General features: G+C 46.9%; 1 protein-coding gene across 1 annotated transcript in view; it reads right to left on the bottom strand.

The window, feature by feature from the left end:
• The window catches only part of LOC138522057 (RLA class I histocompatibility antigen, alpha chain 11/11-like), a 275180-nt gene that overhangs the window by 111267 nt on the left and 142016 nt on the right, over window positions 1–21897 (bottom strand). The window contains exon 3 of the mRNA XM_069635290.1: window positions 17379–17648. Within this exon, the coding sequence (XP_069491391.1) occupies window positions 17379–17648 (270 nt within the window). The remainder of the gene's footprint in view (window positions 1–17378; window positions 17649–21897) is intronic.

The following is a 21897-nucleotide window of genomic DNA, read 5'->3' as shown; positions in this document are numbered from 1 at the left end:
GATGGGGCAGGGGAGAAAAGGGGGGTGAGGGATGCCAGATGGATGTGCGCTGTGGAAGTGGGGTGGGCTGTGTGGCAGTGTGGGTAAAGAGTGATGGGTCTCAGTGGGGCGAGAGGTGCGCCCGGGAGCTGTATGGCCAGTGAGTGACATGGTACCTCGATGACTGTTACGGATTGAGAACTAAGTTTCACGATGGAGGTTGAGTGCCAGGTAGAACAGGACAACCTTTGTGTGTGACACAAGACACAGCTAGATTTGAGAGTCCTGCATAGTGGGAAAGGGCCTCCCCCTGACAATGCAATTTATGCACAAGACTAAACACAGCTACCTAACAATGCAAATGTTATACTGGCTGGGCATGCTTGTATGAGTGTATGGTAAATGAATGCATGTATAAAGGAGCAAGTGGTGAGTGAATGTGTGTGCTTTGTTAAATAGATTAATTACCAGTAATCTTTATTACTCTTAGTGCCACTCTTCCTCGTCCCACTACTTGTCTATGAACCACCTTGCCTCATATATAAGTACTGGGACGAGGAAGCGGGACATTGAGGTAATACTCGGCCGAAGAGTTTATTTTGGGGGTTGGAGGAGGGTGGGAGGGAAATGAGACGTGCGGGAGAAGTGGGGTACGAGAGGGGTGCCCTAATACATCAAGGTCATCAATGATAAACCAGGCATGACCGGTATTAGTAAAAGAGAAAAAAGGACAATAGAAGCACACCCTATTTGAACAGATAGAGAATAGTGTGTAAAAAAGTCTAGGTAGTAGGTAAATTACTGAAAGAAAATTCTAAAGGTGCAGGGGAGAGAAATGCAACCTTGACACCTAGGTTGAGCTAAGTACTAGAAACAACAAACGAGTTCCCAATTTGGGAACTCCCGTCCCCTGCACACTTTTGTATGTCTGGAATACCAGACCAATAATTCATAATTTTGAATAAGTCATATTTAAGAAAATTACATCTATTAGAAAAAGAACACTTTTGTAATAATGATCGTTCAGTCAATTTTGATCACAAGAATAAATCTTCGTTTTATTCATGATGGTGGAGCTGTGGAGGGCCCAACGCGTTTCGAGAGGTAACACTCTTCATCAGGGGCAAGAACTAATTCTGGAAAACAATATATATATATATACAATATTTACATTCAAAAAGTTTTACATTCAAACATTTTTTTGGAAAAAAACAGTTTTATACACAACAGCCTTAGGTGAAACATACCCGTGTACTATTAGATATTATCTTCAAAAAACCTCAGTTAAAGACTCAAGACCAACATCAGTGTAATAGGGAAATTCAATCCCATTAGAACGGAGTTAGTAAATGCCAAAATGCACGACTAGTGCGGTGAAGTAGGGTTCCCTGTCTATCTATTGGACAACTTTAATAGTGATGGAAAACTGTCTAACAGCGTCGTAAAAGGAAAAATCACATTAATGGTAATACCAATAACTGCAGCGATGTGTTTATTTTGGGAATAGAGATTATAAGAATCAGTTATGGAAGGTATATAAATCGACTCTGGAAAGTAAAGTCTGAGGAAAGTTTGAAATGCTAACCTTGTGATATATCTGCGATTCACAAAGTGTAAGAGAAATCTTCAAGATCTTGGAACACAGGATGACGGTGCTCAAGGAATTCAGGGCACTAGACTCTCTACAAAAGTAAGGAGTCATGTAATAGTTAGCTGAATCGAACTTTTTTTTAAATTATCTAGGAATCATAAAAGGGTGATACTAGGACTCACTCAGAAATAAAGGGTGTTTCAAGCAGAAATGCAGAGTCCAGTAGGGGCAGTCTGAAAGACAAGCTAGGATAGCTCGGCCAAACTCCAGTACAGGGCAGGGTTCAGCGATAAGGCTGCAAAAAGTAAGTAAACTAGTCAAGATAAAGGCTAGTTATTAAGAGGTAGAGTTATAAGAGCTCCTTAGAGCTATGTACCAAAAGTAACAAAAAATTACCTGCAGCTTCCAGAGTTGCCAAAGGAATCCGGAGGACATCAGATTCCCTTCGCAACGCTCAGGCGACTTAAATACACATCATGACGTCACTACGCGCATGCGTGTGTGACGCAGTGGAGTGGTTAAAAGAAATCTTTAAAGTGTTGAAAAATGCCGTCATGAGGTGGATTCAGAGGAAGGGTGCTGCGCATAATCATTGCAGCAAGGTAAGTACTAAATAATAGAAGTTACTGAGAGTCACTTGTATTTTGTGGCGTTTACGTGCGTGAGTGACGTCATATGTAAACAAAGCACGAGTAAAGAAAATGATGTAATAGTTAAAAGAAATTAGTGGAAAAGGAAGAGGACATTAACAAGAGGTCCATCATCTTGATCAAAAGCACATAAGGTTCCCAGGTAACATAATAATCATGGCGGAACTAGTCGGCATAATGGAAAAAGAGGGGTACTCGAGACTATCAAAAGAGCTCATCAGTAGTTCTGATCTCATAAGAGGGGGTGTCACTAACTTTTACAATGCTGGTTGTTTGAGATTATTGGAAGACAGACAAACATATCTCCCATTGGATAACGATCCGACTAACAATATATGTATTGGAATAAAACAGGTGGTGGATAAAGCAAGCTCAATGGATTGGATATCCGATAAAACTGAAGAATATTTGAGCAAAGCCAACCCTATGATTCCAGTTTTCTATGGATTACCGAAAATTCATAAAGACTTAAACAACCCACCCTTCAGACCAATCGTAGCAGGTACCAATAGCATTTTCCAACCTTTGGCTGTCTATCTAGACACTGCACTCCAACCACTGGTGCAGACAATACCGACATACCTGAAAGATACAACACACTTCCTACAGACAATAAACTCACTTAAGATCGAATTTCCAAATCCTCTAGTGTTCTCTATGGACGTAAGTAGCCTATATACTTCGATTCCACATAATGAAGGAATAGCTGCCTTAGAATGGTTCCTTCTAAGAAATGATAATATCCAGATTCAGAAAACCTTTGCGATTGAACTCATTAACCTTATCCTATACAATAACTATTTTAGGTTTAATGAGCAATACTACTTACAGATCTCGGGAACCTCCATGGGCTCCGCCGTGGCCCCCTCTTATGCTAATATCTTTATGTTTTTCTTTGAAAAAACTCATAAAGCAATCAAAGAAGTTTCCTCAAATTGTACATCCACGAGGCCAAGCGCCCTTTCTACACTGCCACACCATGATTTTCACTAGCTGCAGGCCAGCACTAATAAGAGATGCTAATGCTAGCTCTGTTAGATAAAGCATGGGCCTGCTCGTTTTTGATGAAATAACCCCTGAGGCCTGCGTAATAGTGAGGAGGTAGTGGCTGAGGAACTGTGGACCCTTTACCACGCATTAGAAGCCGGTTTGGTTTAAAACGCTTTGTCAGCTTATTACTGGTCAGACTAAAGTTTGTAAGAGGTACAATCCTTTCAGTATTGCCTTCTGTGCATTGTTTATTGGGTCTCTTGTGTGGTATCCTGTCCTGGCTGTAGTTATAATTCCCTAAAGATGTTTCCATGTTGGGGTTGGACATGCTCACACTGAGACCCAGCCCTTCCTCATCTAAAATTCTTCAGAAACAAGAAGCAAAAGTGCCCTTGTACCCCCTTTCAGTGATTGATGTAGCAGCCATTTAATACTCGCATCCAAAAACTTAAGCTGTCCAAATGACCATGTGGTTAGAAACATTTTAATGTTAGGGTGAGTATTGTGAACCGTGATGTGAGCACCAAGCCATGCATCGGTTATGAATTTAGAGATTCGCACATACAATCCTTTTATCACGGACTTATTTATCCAATATAGAGATCTCTGATCACTGTTATAATCCTGAAATGCTCGGATTTAATGCAAAGCATGCATGAATCCTCATTGGTGCTATTTGTCCCCTTTCCCACTCTCACAGAGGTATTTTGAAAAAGTACAATAAGAGTGTACCAGACTGTCCATCTTGGAATGATAACCTACTATCAGAAAATAATTAATATGGTTAGTCTAGTATTGCCCCTTGCGAAATACAAGTGAGGTGGTACGAATAGAACACCTGCAACACAGGGCCAGTGGTCAGTGGGCCCTCAGACCCCAGTAAGCTTATCACACTGTAGTGTGCCAGTACTGACAGTTTGAAACTGCATTCAGGCAAAACCTTCCATAAGAGCAGGTGACAGAAAAAACATTCACTTAGGCAGCAACAGCTGGGTTTTCACATTGTAATTCAAGTACTTTACAGAAGAATTGTAATGTAATGAAACCAGCTTCATTTATATTGCAATTAATAATTCATATTGAGGAGGGGTTTTGTAGCACGACAGAGGTGTCGTTTGGGAGTGAAGTCCACCTGGCGGGGGCGGGGGGGCATTCTGATGTTTTTCGCTCTAGGCACCAAGTTGGCTAGAAACTGCCCTGGATAAGGTGGAGAGGTTTTGTGCATGCATCCCTCATATAGAAGCCCTTTATCTATTCAGTGGTATTCAGTATTCTCTTCTTATCACCCGCTGCAGGGAATATGCAGGTTACGGCTGGAAGCCTCGGTGTGAGGGATGGAGCCTCGGGCTAGACTCACAGAGCCTAACGGGAGAGCACGGTTTGCTTGGGAGAAAGAAGCCTGGCTGTAGCATGAGAGACACTAAGGGACGGCGCAGACTGAAATGTTATCAGTTGCGTGCAAATCCCTTATGTCTCAAAGCACAGCGAGGGATCCGGTGAGGGAGGGGGGTTATGAAAGGAAAGTGGGAGCAGAGAAGAAGGAAGTGTTAAACACATTTTTATTACACCAGCAGCACATGTACAGTTCCAATTAAACCTTTAACTCTCAGATAACCTGTTTGAAATAACCCCGTCAGGCACTTTGAGCACACAGTTTAATGTTACTGCATGATAAAGCTAGCTCACACAGACACTAGGAGGATGTGTTTGGAGGGGGGGGCGGCAGGGAGTGGGTAGGAATGGCCATAGTCATTATCATGGCAAAGTGCAGTGAATGGGTAGGTAAATAAACACCTACCAGCTTTGTGTCCCCCATATCTCACCTCCCAACTATGTATTAAAATTCAATAGTTTTGGCTTGTAGATGTCCCTTTGGCACCACCGAATAGTGAAAAATAAAACTGGGGGCTCACATTTACATAGCCTATTACTGCCGTACACATTGGATATTTGCAAAACAATTGGCCAGGTTGTGTAAAGGAAAAGGGCCTTTTTTTATAAAGTCCCACAGAACAAAAAATGTTTATTCTTTACATTTGCAAAACAAGGCTTATTGACTTTACCAATGCTTGCTATATATATGGGGTACTGAAGTGAATTCCCAATGCTTCCATGACAGCCCGATTGCAATTCCAAATGTCCAATACTTGATTTGGGATAATGACTATATTGCGTTACTGACAGGCAGAAGCATATATTTTATAATAATTAACATCAATCACTATCTTTATCACTTCTTTATGTATATTTGCTTAGTTTGTATGTGTCGTAGAATAACATAAGTATTGCATTATATTCTGAATGTGTTATGTATTAGATACAATGCATTGTACATTAATTGGCAGCAATGTTTACAAAAATAAAAGTGAGAAGGTTGTACTTGAGTGCAGATGCTCGTGAAGGTATGAGCGGGACGAATGGCTATGAGTGGAGCATAAATATACGAGTGGAGCACATTTGGATGGGCGGGGCATATGGTGGTGGGCGTGGTCTAAATTAGTGGGTGGGGCATACACATGTTGGGGCGGAGCTTAGGGGGGCCCCACTGGGACGTGTCGCAGGGGGGCCCCCACATTTTGTGTTACGCCACTGGCTAAACGGATTACTTCAAATACTGAAAGACTTCAGACTGAGTTTGAGAATATGCGAGAAAGGTTTTTGAAAAGAGGATTTCCAGAGGAAGTGGTTACACAAGCAATCACAAGGACAGCCGCTAACCCAAGGGAAACTCTACTATCTAAACAGACCAAACAAACGAAATCCAATCTGATCTACACCTTAAAATACTCAGCACAAAGCTTTCAAATTAAAAAGATTATTACCAAAAACTGGGATTTGGTCAAATCTGACCCCAATTTGAATCGTCTATTTCCAGCCCCCCCTATGCTAGCATACAAAAGAGGGAAAAACTTTTGAGACACTCTGCTCAAAGCAGAAAGAGTAAAGAAACCCACTCAGAGGATACTCACTAAACAAAAAATGGAACCTTCCCATGTCTTAATTGCCAGCACTGTTCCAACGTTATAAAGGGAGACCACATTAGGCATCCAAACAATGGGAAAAAGATCCCCCTGAAACACTACTCAACCTGCGAATCTAAAAATGTCATCTACACCATCAGATGCCCCTGTGGCAAGTACTATGTGGGCAAGACAAGTAGACGTGCGAAAGAAAGATGGACCGAACATAAGTCCCAGATTAGAACAAAAAACCTCAAATCTCCTGTCTTCCGACATTTCAGGGACAACAACCACACCATCTCACAAATGAGATTTGCAATATTGGAAGTAATACATCCATTCCCAAGGGGTGGGGACCTACCCAAAATACTTTCCCAAAGAGAACTCTATTGGATTCACAAACTTGATGCCATGTCACCTCTTGGCCTCAACGAAGATTATTATTTGGGACCCTTTATATAAGGAAAACAGGTTCTCTCTGTCCTTTTACCTCTCTTCTCTACAAAGTGTTGTACACTTGCTACTTAGACACTTGCTGTACTCTAGATTACCCATCAGAATGTGAACCATGTCCTGGGCAGAGGAATTAACCAATTACTAAATATGGTTCTTTGTTTGACTAGAGTTCTTGACTATTATAAGGTATTACATGTGAAGTACATGGGTGTATCTCCTGATTGTTCCACACTTAACTATTGCAAAATGATCCCCCTAAGTGTACACAAAGGTTTGACTCTTTATTATAGTGAAGGAACCCCCTTTTTTCACCTTCGAGTCCATTTGGGTAGTATGTATTTCCCCGTGAGCCACTCACCAAGGACACCCCCTCTTATGAGATCAGAACTAAAAGACAAATCCTGGTGCACCAACATCCAGAACGCCCTCAACAATAAAATTTTAGGACTCCAAACTAAAATCGAAAACAAACGGCAACAACTCAACAACAATGTCACCAACCTTAACCTACCCACTAGTGCAGGCTTCTCGTTCAAAAAAGTCACCATACCGGAAGTTCAAAAAATCATCACATCCCTGAAACCCTCTAACTGTAAAGGAGATAGCTGCCCGGCCCAAATCATAAAAGATGCAGCCAGAGAGCTCTCCCCCTTCATCACCAAACTCATCAACCTATCCTTCACCAGTAGCTCCATCCCCAGCAACTTAAAACAATCATGGGTTCTCCCCCTCCTGAAAAAACAATCCCTCGACCCGGCCACACCCACAAACTACAGGCCCATCACCACAGTCCCCTTCCTACTGAAAATCCTGGACAGAGTCGCCTACATCCAAATTCAGGAATACCTAGAATCCAACCACCTGCTAGGAATACGTCAATCTGGCTTCAGACCTCAACACAGAACTGAAACCGCCCTTGTTGATCTCAAAAGCCAGATTGATGAAATTAAAGACAAAGGCAATGCTGCTATCCTACTCCTCCTAGACCTCTCAGCGGCCTTTGACCTGGTCAGCCATGAGGTCCTCTGTAATCACCTTGCCACCGCAGCCCACTTCTCCTCCCCTGCCATCACATGGATACAATCCTTCCTGGCTAACAGAACCATACAAGTCTTTTCCACTACAGCTGCAGCAGACCCCATCCCCATCACATGCGGGGTCCCACAAGGTTCCTGTGTATCCCCCACTTTGTACAACATATTTACAAAGCCTCTATTTGACCAACTGGACCATCTGGGTGTCACCTACACAAACTACGCAGATGACACCCAGATACTCCTCACTATCTCTGGTAATTACCAAGAAGACTCCGCCCGGATCAACAAAATATTCTCCATCATTCAGGCATGGATGGCCTCCCATGGTCTCTGCCTGAATGATGAGAAAACAGAGCTCCTAATTGTCGGCTCCCCCAACACTCTAACTAAACTTGACCCTTGCTATAATAACATCACCATCGATGGTCATCCCATTCCCATAGCCAAAAGCGTAAAAACCCTTGGCTTCTATCTAGATGCCAACACCAACCTCAGCAAACACACCAATATGACCGCCTCAGCCGCTGCCTATACCGGCAAACTCATTAGGGCCAGCAGACCCTTCCTATCACCCAACAGCTGCCTCACCCTTGCCAGGGCCCTAATACAATCCAAACTGGATTACTGTAACAGCCTGTACCTAGGCGCTAATCAATCCGTACTCAATAAATTGCAGGTAATACAAAATAACGCCTTACGCGCAGCCCTCAACATTCCCAGACAAGAGCATATCTCTGCCACTAGGAAAGCCTGCAAATGGCTTTCCATACGCCAAAAAATTGCTCTAAAAATCATCTGCCTCACGTACAAAGCCCTCAATCACCTAGCACCACCTTATCTAGCCAATAAACTCACCCTGAAACCTGCCACTAGATTCACCAGATCCTCCAACACTCTTTGCCTACTAGTGCCTAGGTTCCACCTAAAAAGAGCGGGAGGGGTAAGCTTCACAGTGCTTGCCCCCCAACTCTGGAACTCCCTACCGCTTAACATCAAAACTGTCGAATCCTTCCAGATCTTTAGGAAGCAGGTCATCAGCTGGCTGCTAAACAAAGAACACCACCACTAACTCTAGACCCGTGCGGATACTGGTTTAGACACTATTTATTCTGAAAATTGTATATTGTACGCACTGCATATGTTCTGTTTATTGACCACTGTATATATATATGTATATATTATAAACCTGTACGAAGTATGCAACACACAGATACTTCTCAACTCTGTAACCAAATTCTTAAGCGCCCTTCTACCTCTGGGTTTGGAGCGCCATACAAATAAAATAAACAAATAAACAAACAAAAATAAACAAACTACTGATGAGCTCTTTTGATAGTCTCGAGTACCCCTCTTTTACCATTATGCCGACTAGTTCCGCCATGATTATTATGTTACCTGGACACCTTATGTGCTTTTGATCAAGATGATGGACCTCTTGTTAATGTCCTCTTCCTTTGCCACTAATTTCTTTTAACTATCACATCATTTTCTTTACTCCTGCTTTGTTTACATATGACGTCACTCGCGCACCGGCGTGATGACGTCACTATGTAAACGCCACAAAATACAAGTGACTCTCAGTAACTTCTATTATTTAGTACTTACCTTGCTGAAATGATTATGCGCAGCACCCTTCCTCTGAATCCACCTCATGACGGCATTTTTCAACACTTTAAATATTTCTTTTAACCACGCCACTGCGTCACTGTTACGATGGGTCTCCGACGCGGTTTGTTATGGAACCGCTGGCGGCTTCAACCAAAGTTGCGGCTTTGTTCATCCAACATGGCGCCTGTGCTCGGAGTCAATGGTCTAGTTGTCAGGACGGGAGACGGAAGCGAAGCTCCGCCTCCCATCCCGGAAACGCTACAAGAATCCACGTCTCCTGGACAACAACGCGTTGCTACTGCTATTGGAGGCTTCGCTTCGTGAGTTGCCGTTAGAAACCTTACGTTACTATTTCCTTAGAACCTTTGAATCTACTAACCCTTGATTTCTCTCCTTTCATTTTCAAGCAGGGAAGCCCCGCCTCCTCTGTCACCCACACTTGCGTTACCGACTCCATTCGGCCACCGAGAGCGGTGTGTCTCAACCTCCACTCTTGTAAGCTCCTTTCTGTTTTGTACCCGGTAACCGGACTTATAGGTCAGGCCTCTCCCCCTCTAAATTTCTCTTTCCTTATTCCTCCCAAAGAAACCCAGCTTTTCAGCGTGCCATCCCGCTTCTTCTCGGAACCCCGTTTGGAATCTATCTCTAAAGGCACACACACATACAAACAGCGATTGGAAATCCTCTGCCGATACCCAGTTCCTACCACTCGCTCCCAGTGGCTCTCAACCAGGTATTACTACTCTCATCCAACACTCACAGGAAATCCGCTATCATCACCTTCGCTAACTTCTATACGTTTATTCCCAGTTTTTCCTGAGCCTGATACTTCATAGAAGAACCACTTACCTATCGTTAGAAGACATCATCCTGCAAGATCTTTGAGAGTTTGAAACCGGCTCTACACCCAGCACTCTCTACCGGCCACCGGGTTTTCTTCCCCACGAGGGTTTCCCGGGAGTCTCCTTTCGATACCTGAGTTGGAGGGTGTCGGAAGCTGGTTCCAGGTAGATCCATCTATTCTACATTTCGGAACGAAGACAAGGTAGGCCTTGTTGTGGTGTTCTTGCCGGCGAGTTTTCATGTGGGGATTCTCTAGAGAGTAAAGAGTTGAAGTGTAACAGTCACACACGCATGCGCGTAGTGACGTCATGATGTGTATTTAAGTCGCCTGAGCGTTGCGAAGGGAATCTGATGTCCTCCCCGTCACTATGTAAACGCCACAAAATACAAGTGACTCTCAGTAACTTCTATTATTTAGTACTTACCTTGCTGCAATGATTATGCGCAGCACCCTTCCTCTGAATCCACCTCATGACGGCATTTTTCAACACTTTAAAGATTTCTTTTAACCACTCCACTGCGTCACACACGCATGCGCGTAGTGACGTCATGATGTGTATTTAAGTCGCCTGAGCGTTGCGAAGGGAATCTGATGTCCTCCCCGGATCTCCGGATTCCTTTGGCAACTCTGGAAGCTGCAGGTAATTTTTTGTTACTTTTGGTACATAGCTCTAAGGAGCTCTTATAACTCTACCTCTAAATAAATAGCTTTTATCTTGACTAGTTTACTTACTTTTTGCAGCCTTATCAATGAACCCTGCCCTACACTGGAGTTTGGCTGAGCTATCCTAGCTTGTCTTTCAGACTGCCCCTACTGGACTCTGCATTTCTGCTTGAAACACCCTTCATTTCTGAGTGAGTCCTAGTATCACCCTTTTATGATTCCTAGATAATTAAAAAAAAGTTCGATTCAGCTAACTATTACATGACTCCTTACTTTTGTAGAGAGTCTAGTGCCCTGAATTCCTTGAGCACCGTCATCCTGTGTTCCAAGATCTTGAAGATTTCTCTTACACTTTGTGAATCGCAGATATATCACAAGGTTAGCATTTCAAACTTTCCTCAGACTTTACTTTCCAGAGTCGATTTATATACCTTCCATAACTGATTCTTATAATCTCTATTCCCAAAATAAACACATCGCTGCAGTTATTGGTATTACCATTAATGTAATTTTTCCTTTTACGACGCTGTTAGACAGTTTTCCATCACTATTAAAGTTGTCCAATAGATAGACAGGGAACCCTACTTCACCGCACTAGTCGTGCATTTTGGCATTTACTAACTCCGTTCTAATGGGATTGAATTTCCCTATTACACTGATGTTGGTCTTGAGTCTTTAACTGAGGTTTTTTGAAGATAATATCTAATAGTACACGGGTATGTTTCACCTAAGGCTGTTGTGTATAAAACTGTTTTTTTCCAAAAAAATGTTTGAATGTAAAACTTTTTGAATGTAAATATTGTATATATATATATATTGTTTTCCAGAATTAGTTCTTGCCCCTGATGAAGAGTGTTACCTCTCGAAACGCGTTGGGCCCTCCACAGCTCCACCATCATGAATAAAACGAAGATTTATTCTTGTGATCAAAATTGACTGAACGATCATTATTACAAAAGTGTTCTTTTTCTAATAGGTGTAATTTTCTTAAATATGACATTCAAAATTATGAATTATTGGTCTGGTATTCCAGACATACAAAAGTGTGCAGGGGACGTGAGTTCCCAAATTGGGAACTAGTTTGTTGTTTCTATGACCAGTATTAGTGGCAGGTATTTGTGACTAGACTGGCATTTTGGTACAGCCAGTCTAGTTATTTCTTACTGTCTCATGGCATATTTTCTGGCCCTATATAATGAAGTAAGCATCGTGTTATTACGCAGCTAGACTACCATTATGGTGCATCTGATCTAGCAATTTCTTTCTGTGCTTGACATTTTGCACTGGACATCTCTGATAAAACAATCATAAGTGTAATTATCTGGCTAGACTGGCATTTGGGTGCAGCCAGTCTTGCCTTTCCTTACTGTGGCCTGGTATATTTATCTGGGCATCTATGATAAAGTAAGCATGATAAATGTTATGTGGTTAGGTTGTCGTTTTGGTGCAACCCACCAAGGTATGCCATGCCAACACTGTGGCATGGCATTTTTTACTGTGCATCATCAAGGCTACAGCCAGCATGATAAGTGTTATTGCATGTCTAGCCCATATTGTGCAGCCAGTTTTGGCATGTTTTCTTATTATGGCATTAAATTTGTAATAGCAAAGCGGTAAGATAGCTCAGCGAGTTAAGCACTTGTTGCTGCAATCTATGTGTGATCTACAGGTTTGAATCCCAGCAAGGCCAAACCAGCCTTTAATTCTTTAATTCTTCCGAGGTTAATAAATGAGTAGCAACTTCTGTTGGAATGATAATTGTATTTAAATATGTGCTATGAAAAGTGCTTTGGCGAAAGCGCTATATGAATAACAAATCATTATCAGACCTGACGTGCAGCTATAACTGGCATAATATGGAAGTACCTGGCCATACAATGCTGAAGTGGCATATCTATGGCAGTGCCTCTGCCTTTGTTGAGTCTATTGGGTCTAACCCCATCATGTCATGACCCCCATCCATGGCATATGAAGGCAGCACCTGTGTTAGAATGTCGCTGGTTTCTAAAATATTCTGGTCTGTTATTGGACCCATTTCGTATTTTACAAATTGTACATTTATGTCCTTTTTTTACTCCTGTCAGTCACTTCCGGTGTGTCACCAGGGTTATAGAGGACATCACTTCCTGTGATATCAGGTGTGGGATGCCACTCCCTGTGATATTGGGTGTGTGATGCCACTTCCTGTGATATCGGGTGTGTGATGCCACTTCTGGTGATGTCACCAGAGTTATAGAGGACATCACTTCCTGTGATATCAGGTGTGGGATGCCACTTCCTGTGATATTGGGTGTGCGATGCCACTTCCTGTGATATTGGGTGTGTGATGCCACTTCCGGTGATATCGGGTGTGTGATGCCACTTCTGGTGATGTCACCAGGGTTATAGAGGACATCACTTCCTGTGATATCGGGCGTGTGATGCCACTTCCCGTGATGTCACCAGGGTTATAGAGGACATCACTTCCTGTGATATCAGGTGTGTGATACCACTTCCTGTGATATCGGGTGTGAGATGCCACTTCCTGTGATATCGGGTGTGTGATGCCACTTCCTGTGATATCGGATGTGTGATGCCACTTCCGGTGATGTCACCAGGGTTATAGAGGACATCACTTCCTGATCGGGTGTGTGATGCCACTTCTGGTGATGTCACCACGGTTATAGAGGACATCACGTCCTGTGATATTGGGTGTGTGATGCCACTTCCTGTGATATCAGGTGTGTGATGCCACTTCCGGTGATGTCACCAGGGTTATAGAGGACATCACTTCCTGTGATATCAGGTGTGTGATGCCACTTCCGGTGATGTCACCAGGGTTATAGAGGACATCACTTCCTGTGATAGGTGTGTAATGTCACTTCTGGTGATGCCACCAGGGTTATAGAGGACATCACTTTCTGTGATATCGGGTGTGTGATGCCACTTCCGGTGATGTCACCAGGGCTATAGAGGACATCACTTCCTGTGATATCAGGTGTGTGATGCCACTTCCTGTGATATTGGGTGTGTGATGCCACTTCCTGTGATATCAGGTGTGTGATGCCACTTCCGATGATGTCACCAGGGTTATAGAGGACATCACTTCCTGTGATATTGGGTGTGTGATGCCACTTCCGGTGATGTCACCAGGGTTATAGAGGACATCACTTCCTGTGATATCAGGTGTGTGATGCCACTTCTGGTGATGTCACCAGGGTTATAGAGGACATCACTTCCTGTGATATCAGGTGTGTGTGATGCCACTTCCGGTGATGTCACCAGAGTTATAGAGGACATCACTTCCTGTGATATCAGGTGTGTGATACCACTTCCTGTGATATCGGGTGTGAGATGCCACTTCCTGTGATATAGGGTGTGTGATGCCACTTCCTGTGATATCGGATGTGTGATGCCACTTCCGGTGATGTCACCAGGGTTATAGAGGACATCACTTCCTGATTGGGTGTGTGATGCCACTTCTGGTGATGTCACCACAGTTATAGAGGACATCACGTCCTGTGATATTGGGTGTGTGATGCCACTTCCTGTGATATCAGGTGTGTGATGCCACTTCCGGTGATGTCACCAGGGTTATAGAGGACATCACTTCCTGTGATATCAGGTGTGTGATGCCACTTCCGGTGATGTCACCAGGGTTATAGAGGACATCACTTCCTGTGATATCAGGTGTGTGATGCCACTTCCGGTGATGTCACCAGGGTTATAGAGGACATCACTTCCTGTGATATCAGGTGTGGGATGCCACTTCTGGTGATGTCACCAGGGTTATAGAGGACATCACTTCCTGTGATAGGTGTGTGATGCCACTTCTGGTGATGTCACCAGGGTTATAGAGGACATCACTGCCTGTGATATCGGGTGTGTGATGCCACTTCCGGTGATGTCACCAGGGTTATAGAGGACATCACTTCCTGTGATATCAGGTGTGTGATGCCACTTCCTGTGATATTGGGTGTGTGATGCCACTTCCTGTGATATCAGGTGTGTGATGCCACTTCCGGTGATGTCACCAGGGTTATAGAGGACATCACTTCCTGTGATATCAGGTGTGGGATGCCACTTTCGGTGATGTCACCAGGGTTATAGAGGACATCACTTCCTGTGATAGGTGTGTGATGCCACTTCTGGTGATGTCACCAGGGTTATAGAGGACATCACTTCCTGTGATATCGGGTGTGTGATGCCACTTCCGGTGATGTCACCAGGGTTATAGAGGACATCACTTCCTGTGATATCAGGTGTGTGATGCCACTTCCTGTGATATTGGGTGTGTGATGCCACTTCCTGTGATATCAGGTGTGTGATGCCACTTCCGGTGATGTCACCAGGGTTGAGGACATCACTTCCTGTGATATCAGGTGTGTGATGCCACTTCTGGTGATGTCACCAGGGTTATAGAGGACATCACTTCCTGTGATATCAGGTGTGTGATGCCACTTCCGGTGATGGCACCAGGGTTATAGAGGACATCACTTCCTGTGATATCAGGTGTGTGATGCCACTTCTGGTGATGTCACCAGGGTTATAGAGGACATCACTGCCTGTGATAGGTGTGTGATGCCACTTCTGGTGAGGTCACCAGGGTTATAGAGGACATCACTTCCTGTGATATCGGGTGTGTGATGCCACTTCCTGTGATGTCACCAGGGTTATAGAGGACATCACTTCCTGTGATATCAGGTGTGTGATGCCACTTCCCTACCCCTGGCATTTTGGTGAATCGATGTCCCTGCCCACATCCCTCCTGACCAGGTTATTACATGTTTTGAAACCTACTTCTGTGTCAAGGGTTTCCCGGATCTGTCACAGCACCCAGAGTGACATGTGACACCATTGGTATTGTGATGTTTACTGCACCTATGTTTGCACATGTACAATAACTGTACAATAATTGTATGCGTGGTCTGTGAAGCAAGTTTCACACATGTTTAGTAATTGTATGTGTTGTTCCTGAAGCTATATTTTGCACAAAAATTATATTTACACAGGCAAGGGCTAATTAATCCCCCTTTTTAGCACTTCTCCCGCATTTGCACATGCAGTATTTTTTCTGGAGAATTTTCTTTTTAACAATGCTTTCCACGCTTCATAATGAATAATACATGAATTTGTTGAGATGTAATGGGATTCCTCCACCTCTTCCTTTTATGTGTTCCCCAGTTCCCCGGTAGATGAACGGTTTATTCGTTACACATTTGCTAAAAATATATTGCATTGTTTTTTGCTCGTGAGAAACCACCCTGTTGTTGTACCCCCACCTAGTATACATCCCCCGTGATCTGCACAGCGACATGTACTTACCATACACCACTGTCACAATCCCCAGGAGGCTGCAGTACCCCCACCTAGAATACATGCACCCCCTGATCTGCAGTGACATGCACTTACCATACACCACTGTCACAATCCCCAGGAGGCTGCAGCACCCCCACCTAGTATACATGCACCCCCTGATCTGCAGTGGCATGCACTTACAATACACCACTGTCACAATCCCCAGAAGGCTGCAGTACCCCACCTAGTATACATGAACCCCCTGATCTGCACAGTGACATGTACTTACCATACACCACTGTCACAATCCCCAGGAGGCTGCAGGACCCCCACCTAGTATACACGCACCCCCTGATCTGCAGTGACATGCACTTACCATACACCACTGTCACAATCCCCAGGAGGCTGCAGCACCCCCACCTAGTATACACGCACCCCCTGATCTGCACAGCGACATGTACTTACCATACACCACTGTCACAATCCCCAGGAGGCTGCAGTACCCCCACCTAGAATACATGCACCCCCTGATCTGCAGTGACATGCACTTACCATACACCACTGTCACAATCCCCAGGAGGCTGCAGCACCCCCACCTAGTATACATGCACCCCCTGATCTGCAGTGGCATGCACTTACAATACACCACTGTCACAATCCCCAGAAGGCTGCAGTACCCCACCTAGTATACATGAACCCCCTGATCTGCACAGTGACATGTACTTACCATACACCACTGTCACAATCCCCAGGAGGCTGCAGGACCCCCACCTAGTATACACGCACCCCCTGATCTGCAGTGACATGCACTTACCATACACCACTGTCACAATCCCCAGGAGGCTGCAGCACCCCCACCTAGTATACACGCACCCCCTGATCTGCAGTGACATGCACTTACCATACACCACTGTCACAATCCCCAGGAGGCTGCAGCACCCCCACCTAGTATACATGCACCCCCTGATCTGCAGTGACATGCACTTACCATACACCACTGTCACAATCCCCAGGAGGCTGCAGCACCCCCACCTAGTATACACGCACCCCCTGATCTGCAGTGACATGCACTTACCATACACCACTGTCACAATCCCCAGGAGGCTGCAGCACCCCCACCTAGTATACATGCACCCCCTGATCTGCAGTGACATGCACTTACCATACACCACTGTCACAATCCCCAGGAGGCTGCAGCACCCCCACCTAGTATAAATGCACCCCCTGATCTGCACATTGACATGCACTTACTGTACACCACTGTCACAATCCCCAGGAGCCTGCAGTATCCCCACCTAGTATACATGTACCCCCTGTACTTACTGTACACCACTGTCACAATCTCAGGCAGGCTGCTGTGCTCCACTTGACATTCGTACATGTTCTTTTCATCTCCCTCCTGAACTTCCACCGTCGCCTTGATCTGATAGGTTCCGTCAGGATTGGGAAGGAGCTGACTCCACTCCAAGGGCATCTCCACGCCACTCCTGATCCATTTCACCTCGATTTCTCGGGGGTAGAATCCATATGCGTAGCAGGTCAGGAGGGTGCGGTCGCCAGACTTCCTTCTGGAAACCATTGTTCCAGGGGGGACTGGAGGAAGAAAGAAAAATCCCAATTACACCCCATTTGCACCACAAGGGCAACCACATTTGAAATTGTGCGAAGGAGGAGGCGCAGCACTTTCTGAAAATGAGCAGCGCTGGTCTGTGGCTGAGATTCTCATTGCAGGGGGCTATTCCCTCCTGGGGGGCACTGCAGGTCCATTAGCTATGGGCACCAGTATTCAGCAAGAGTTCAGTCTCTATGCAACTCCTACTTTTTGCCAGGAGAGGTGCTCAACCGGGAAATACCAGACCTGGTGAAAAAAGGTGTGGGGGCATCTAAAGCAGTGCAGGGGTCTGGTGAGCATCACACGTGTGTACAACATGGGGTCTAAGGTGAGGATATTGTGATGAATCCTAGGGACCCCTCACTAACTCCCTGCCTAAAGTCTCCTCCCAGGTGGCCAGGGAGATGCTTCCTGATCCCCTCCCAGGCAGCGAGGGAAAGGCAGATGCTTCCTGATCCCCTCCCAGGCGGCGAGGGAAAGGCAGACGCTTCCTTACCCCCTTGCAGGTGGCGAGGGAAAGGCAGATGCATCCTGATCCTGACCTTGGGGGTGGTGTACTGCGGCTGGCGAGGGAAAGGCAGACGCTTCCTGATCCTGACCTTGAGGGCCAGGGAAAGGCAGACGCTTCCTGATCCTGACCTTGGGGATGGTGTACTGCAGGTGGCCAGGGAAAGGCATTTGCTTCCTGATCCTGACCCTGGGGGCCAGGGAAAGGCAGACACTTCCTGATCCTGACCTTGGGGGTGGTGTACTACTGGGGGATCACCTGGGAGGAGAACGGCCCAGGGGAGTGAGAGGAATCTGTGGGATGAGACATGGTATTCATCTTCCTCTATGAGAGGTCTTCAAACTGTGGGGTGCGCCCTCACGGGGGGCGCTAGAGCACAGCATGAAATGTTAATAAAGAAAAACATTTTCTTTTTTTTTTTTTTAGATTGGAGGAAATGGGCAGGGGCGGCTCACATGGTCGGACTGAAGCATGGAACTGTCTCAGGAACCAATGAAAAAGTGGCCCCCAGTTGCAATTGCAATTCATTCCTTTAGTCACAGACTGTTTGAATAGTATCCAAGGTTTTTTTTGTTGTTAAAATGAAAGCAAATTGTGATATTTAAAGAATATTTATTCAGCACCAATGGACAAAATTACTAGCTGTATAGTGAAGTAACTCATCAAACTGGCCCACATTGGCCAGAAAAGTGGCCCATTTTGACTCGCCCACACTAGCATTTTGCATATTTGGTACGGGCGTTGCCCTGTTGCCCTATACCCAGTCCGAGCCTTGCGGCTCATCCATAATGGGCGAGGGGTGTCCACCCGGTGGCCCTCTGACCCATTATGGAGGAGCCAAGGAGCCAGCCCAGTGAAACACGGAGCACTCACTCAGCTGATTTTTCCAGCTGAGGGAGTGCTCCTGGGCTGGCTGAACTGTCAAAGGGAAACACTGTTTCCCTTTGACAGCTCAGTTCAGTTCCCCAGCCGCACATGCTCACTGAGCCATGCAAGTCTGGGGGCATTTTGCTTCGCCAGCCTTGCATAGCTCATTGGAAATGCTGGCTGGGGCACTGCATGTCTGTATGTGCGAGGGGGAGCTCCTGCGCCTCCTCGCACATACGGACAGGGGCGTTTCAGCACCCACACACATGGTATGTTTAATTTAAATATGTGTATGGATGCATGTATGCTTGTTTTATGAGTGAGTGTATGGTGATGGGTGCTTGTGTGAACGTGTGTGTGTGTTTGTTTTGGTCCGTTGAGCTGATTTTGGCGAGTGGGGGGTTGAGGGGGGGGAAGGAGGGTTGTACAACAAAGGCATTTTGTTGCACAAACCCCCTGCCCACCTGCCAAAATCAGTTCTCCTTCTGAGGTGCTGTGGATCCCAGGGGACAGGGACAGTATTTTTTTACTGGATATCTATCATAGATGTCCAGTCAAAAATACCATGCTTTCCCCCTTTGCCCCCCAGCACCTTGCATACACACATAACTATGCTGTGTTAGACCCAGGGGGGCCCAGGGAACAGGGATGGTATCTTTTTACTGAACATCTATCATAGATGTCTAGTAAAAAATGTCATGCCTGCCCCCTGGGCCCCCCAGCACCAATTGCAAACCGTTTGTCTTTTTACCCATTTTTTTTTTTAAAGTATTCTCTACAATGCAACATTTTAACCCATTATTTTTTTAAAATTCACGGGGGCATACCCCCTAAACCCCACTTGAATGGTTTGGGTTCTCTCGCACGCTCGGTCGCTATGGCATTTTTGGGGGAAATATTTATGCCCCTCCACTTGAAAGATTGACCAGTCGCCACTGGCCCTCGGACTGTGTTGGGAATGGGGTGGGGGAGCCCAGGGACTGTGGTGGGTGCAAGATGGGTGGGAGCCATGGTATAGAGGTGGGAGCAGGGTGGGGAGAGCCCAGGGTCTGTCATAGGGTGGGGAGAGCCCAGGGTCTGTCATAGGGTGGGGAGAGCCCAGGGACTGCGTAGGAGTGGGATGAGGGAGCCCAGCGACTGTGATGGGAGCAGGTGGGGGAGCCCAGGGACTGTGGTGGGTGCAAGATGGGCAGGAGCCATGGTATAGAGGTGGGAGCAGGGTGGGGGAGCCCAGGGACTGTGGTGGGTGCAAGATGGGCGGGAGCCATGGTATAGAGGTGGGAGCAGGGTGGGGGAGCCCAGGGACTGTGGTGGGTGCAAGATGGGCGGGAGCCATGGTATAGAGGTGGGAGCAGGGTGGGGAGAGCCCAGGGACTGTGTTGGGAATGTGGTGGGGGAGCCCAGGGACTGTGGTGGGTGCAAGATGGGCGGGAGCCATGGTATAGAGGTGGGAGCAGGGTGGGGGAGCCCAGGGACTGTGGTGGGTGCAAGATGGGCGGGAGCCATGGTATAGAGGTGGGAGCAGGGTGGGGGAGCCCAGGGACTGTGGTGGGTGCAAGATGGGCGGGAGCCATGGTATAGAGGTGGGAGCAGGGTGGGGAGAGCCCAGGGACTGTGTTGGGAATGTGGTGGGGGAGCCCAGGGACTGTGGTGGGTGCAAGATGGGCGGGAGCCATGGTATAGGGGTGGGAGCAGGGTGGGGGAGCCCAGGGACTGTCATAGGGTGGGGGGAGCCCAGGGACTGTGGTGGGAGCAAGATGGGCGGGAGCCATGGTATAGAGGTGGGAGCAGGGTGGGGAGAGCCCAGGGTGTGTGGTGGGTGCAAGATGGGCGGGAGCCATGGTATAGAGGTGGGAGCAGGGTGGGGGAGCCCAGGGACTGTGGTGGGTGCAAGATGGGCGGGAGCCATGGTATAGAGGTGGGAGCAGGGTGGGGGAGCCCAGGGACTGTGGTGGGTGCAAGATGGGCGGGAGCCATGGTATAGAGGTGGGAGCAGGGTGGGGAGAGCCCAGGGTCTGTGGTGGGTGCAAGATGGGCGGGAGCCATGGTATAGAGGTGGGAGCAGGGTGGGGGAGCCCAGGGACTGTGGTGGGTGCAAGATGGGCAGGAGCCATGGTATAGAGGTGGGAGCAGGGTGGGGAGAGCCCAGGATCTGTCATAGGGTGGGGAGAGCCCAGGGACTGTGGTGGGTGCAAGATGGGCGGGAGCCATGGTATAGAGGTGGGAGCAGGGTGGGGGAGCCCAGGGACTGTGGTGGGTGCAAGATGGGCGGGAGCCATGGTATAGAGGTGGGAGCAGGGTGGGGAGAGCCCAGGGTCTGTCATAGGGTGGGGAGAGCCCAGGGACTGTGGTGGGTGCAAGATGGGCGGGAGCCATGGTATAGAGGTGGGAGCAGGGTGGGGAGAGCCCAGGGTCTGTCATAGGGTGGGGAGAGCCCAGGGACTGTGGTGGGTGCAAGATGGGCGGGAGCCATGGTATAGAGGTGGGAGCAGGGTGGGGGAGCCCAGGGTCTGTGGTGGGTGCAAGATGGGCGGGAGCCATGGTATAGAGGTGGGAGCAGGGTGGGGAGAGCCCAGGATCTGTCATAGGGTGGGGAGAGCCCAGGGACTGTGGTGGGTGCAAGATGGGCGGGAGCCATGGTATAGAGGTGGGAGCAGGGTGGGGAGAGCCCAGGGTCTGTCATAGGGTGGGGAGAGCCCATGGTCTGTGGTGGGTGCAAGATGGGCGGGAGCCATGGTATAGAGGTGGGAGCAGGGTGGGGAGAGCCCAGGGTCTGTCATAGGGTGGGGAGAGCCCAGGGACTGTCATAGGGTGGGGAGAGCCCAGGGACTGCGTAGGAGTGGGATGAGGGAGCC

This window comes from Ambystoma mexicanum, chromosome 13 (genome assembly GCF_040938575.1).
Source record: "Ambystoma mexicanum isolate Mex_15411 chromosome 13, UKY_AmexF1_1, whole genome shotgun sequence".
NCBI lineage: Eukaryota > Metazoa > Chordata > Amphibia > Caudata > Ambystomatidae > Ambystoma > Ambystoma mexicanum.
The sequence above is the reverse complement of the archived record's forward strand: the minus strand, read 5'-3'. Positions and strand labels throughout refer to the sequence as shown.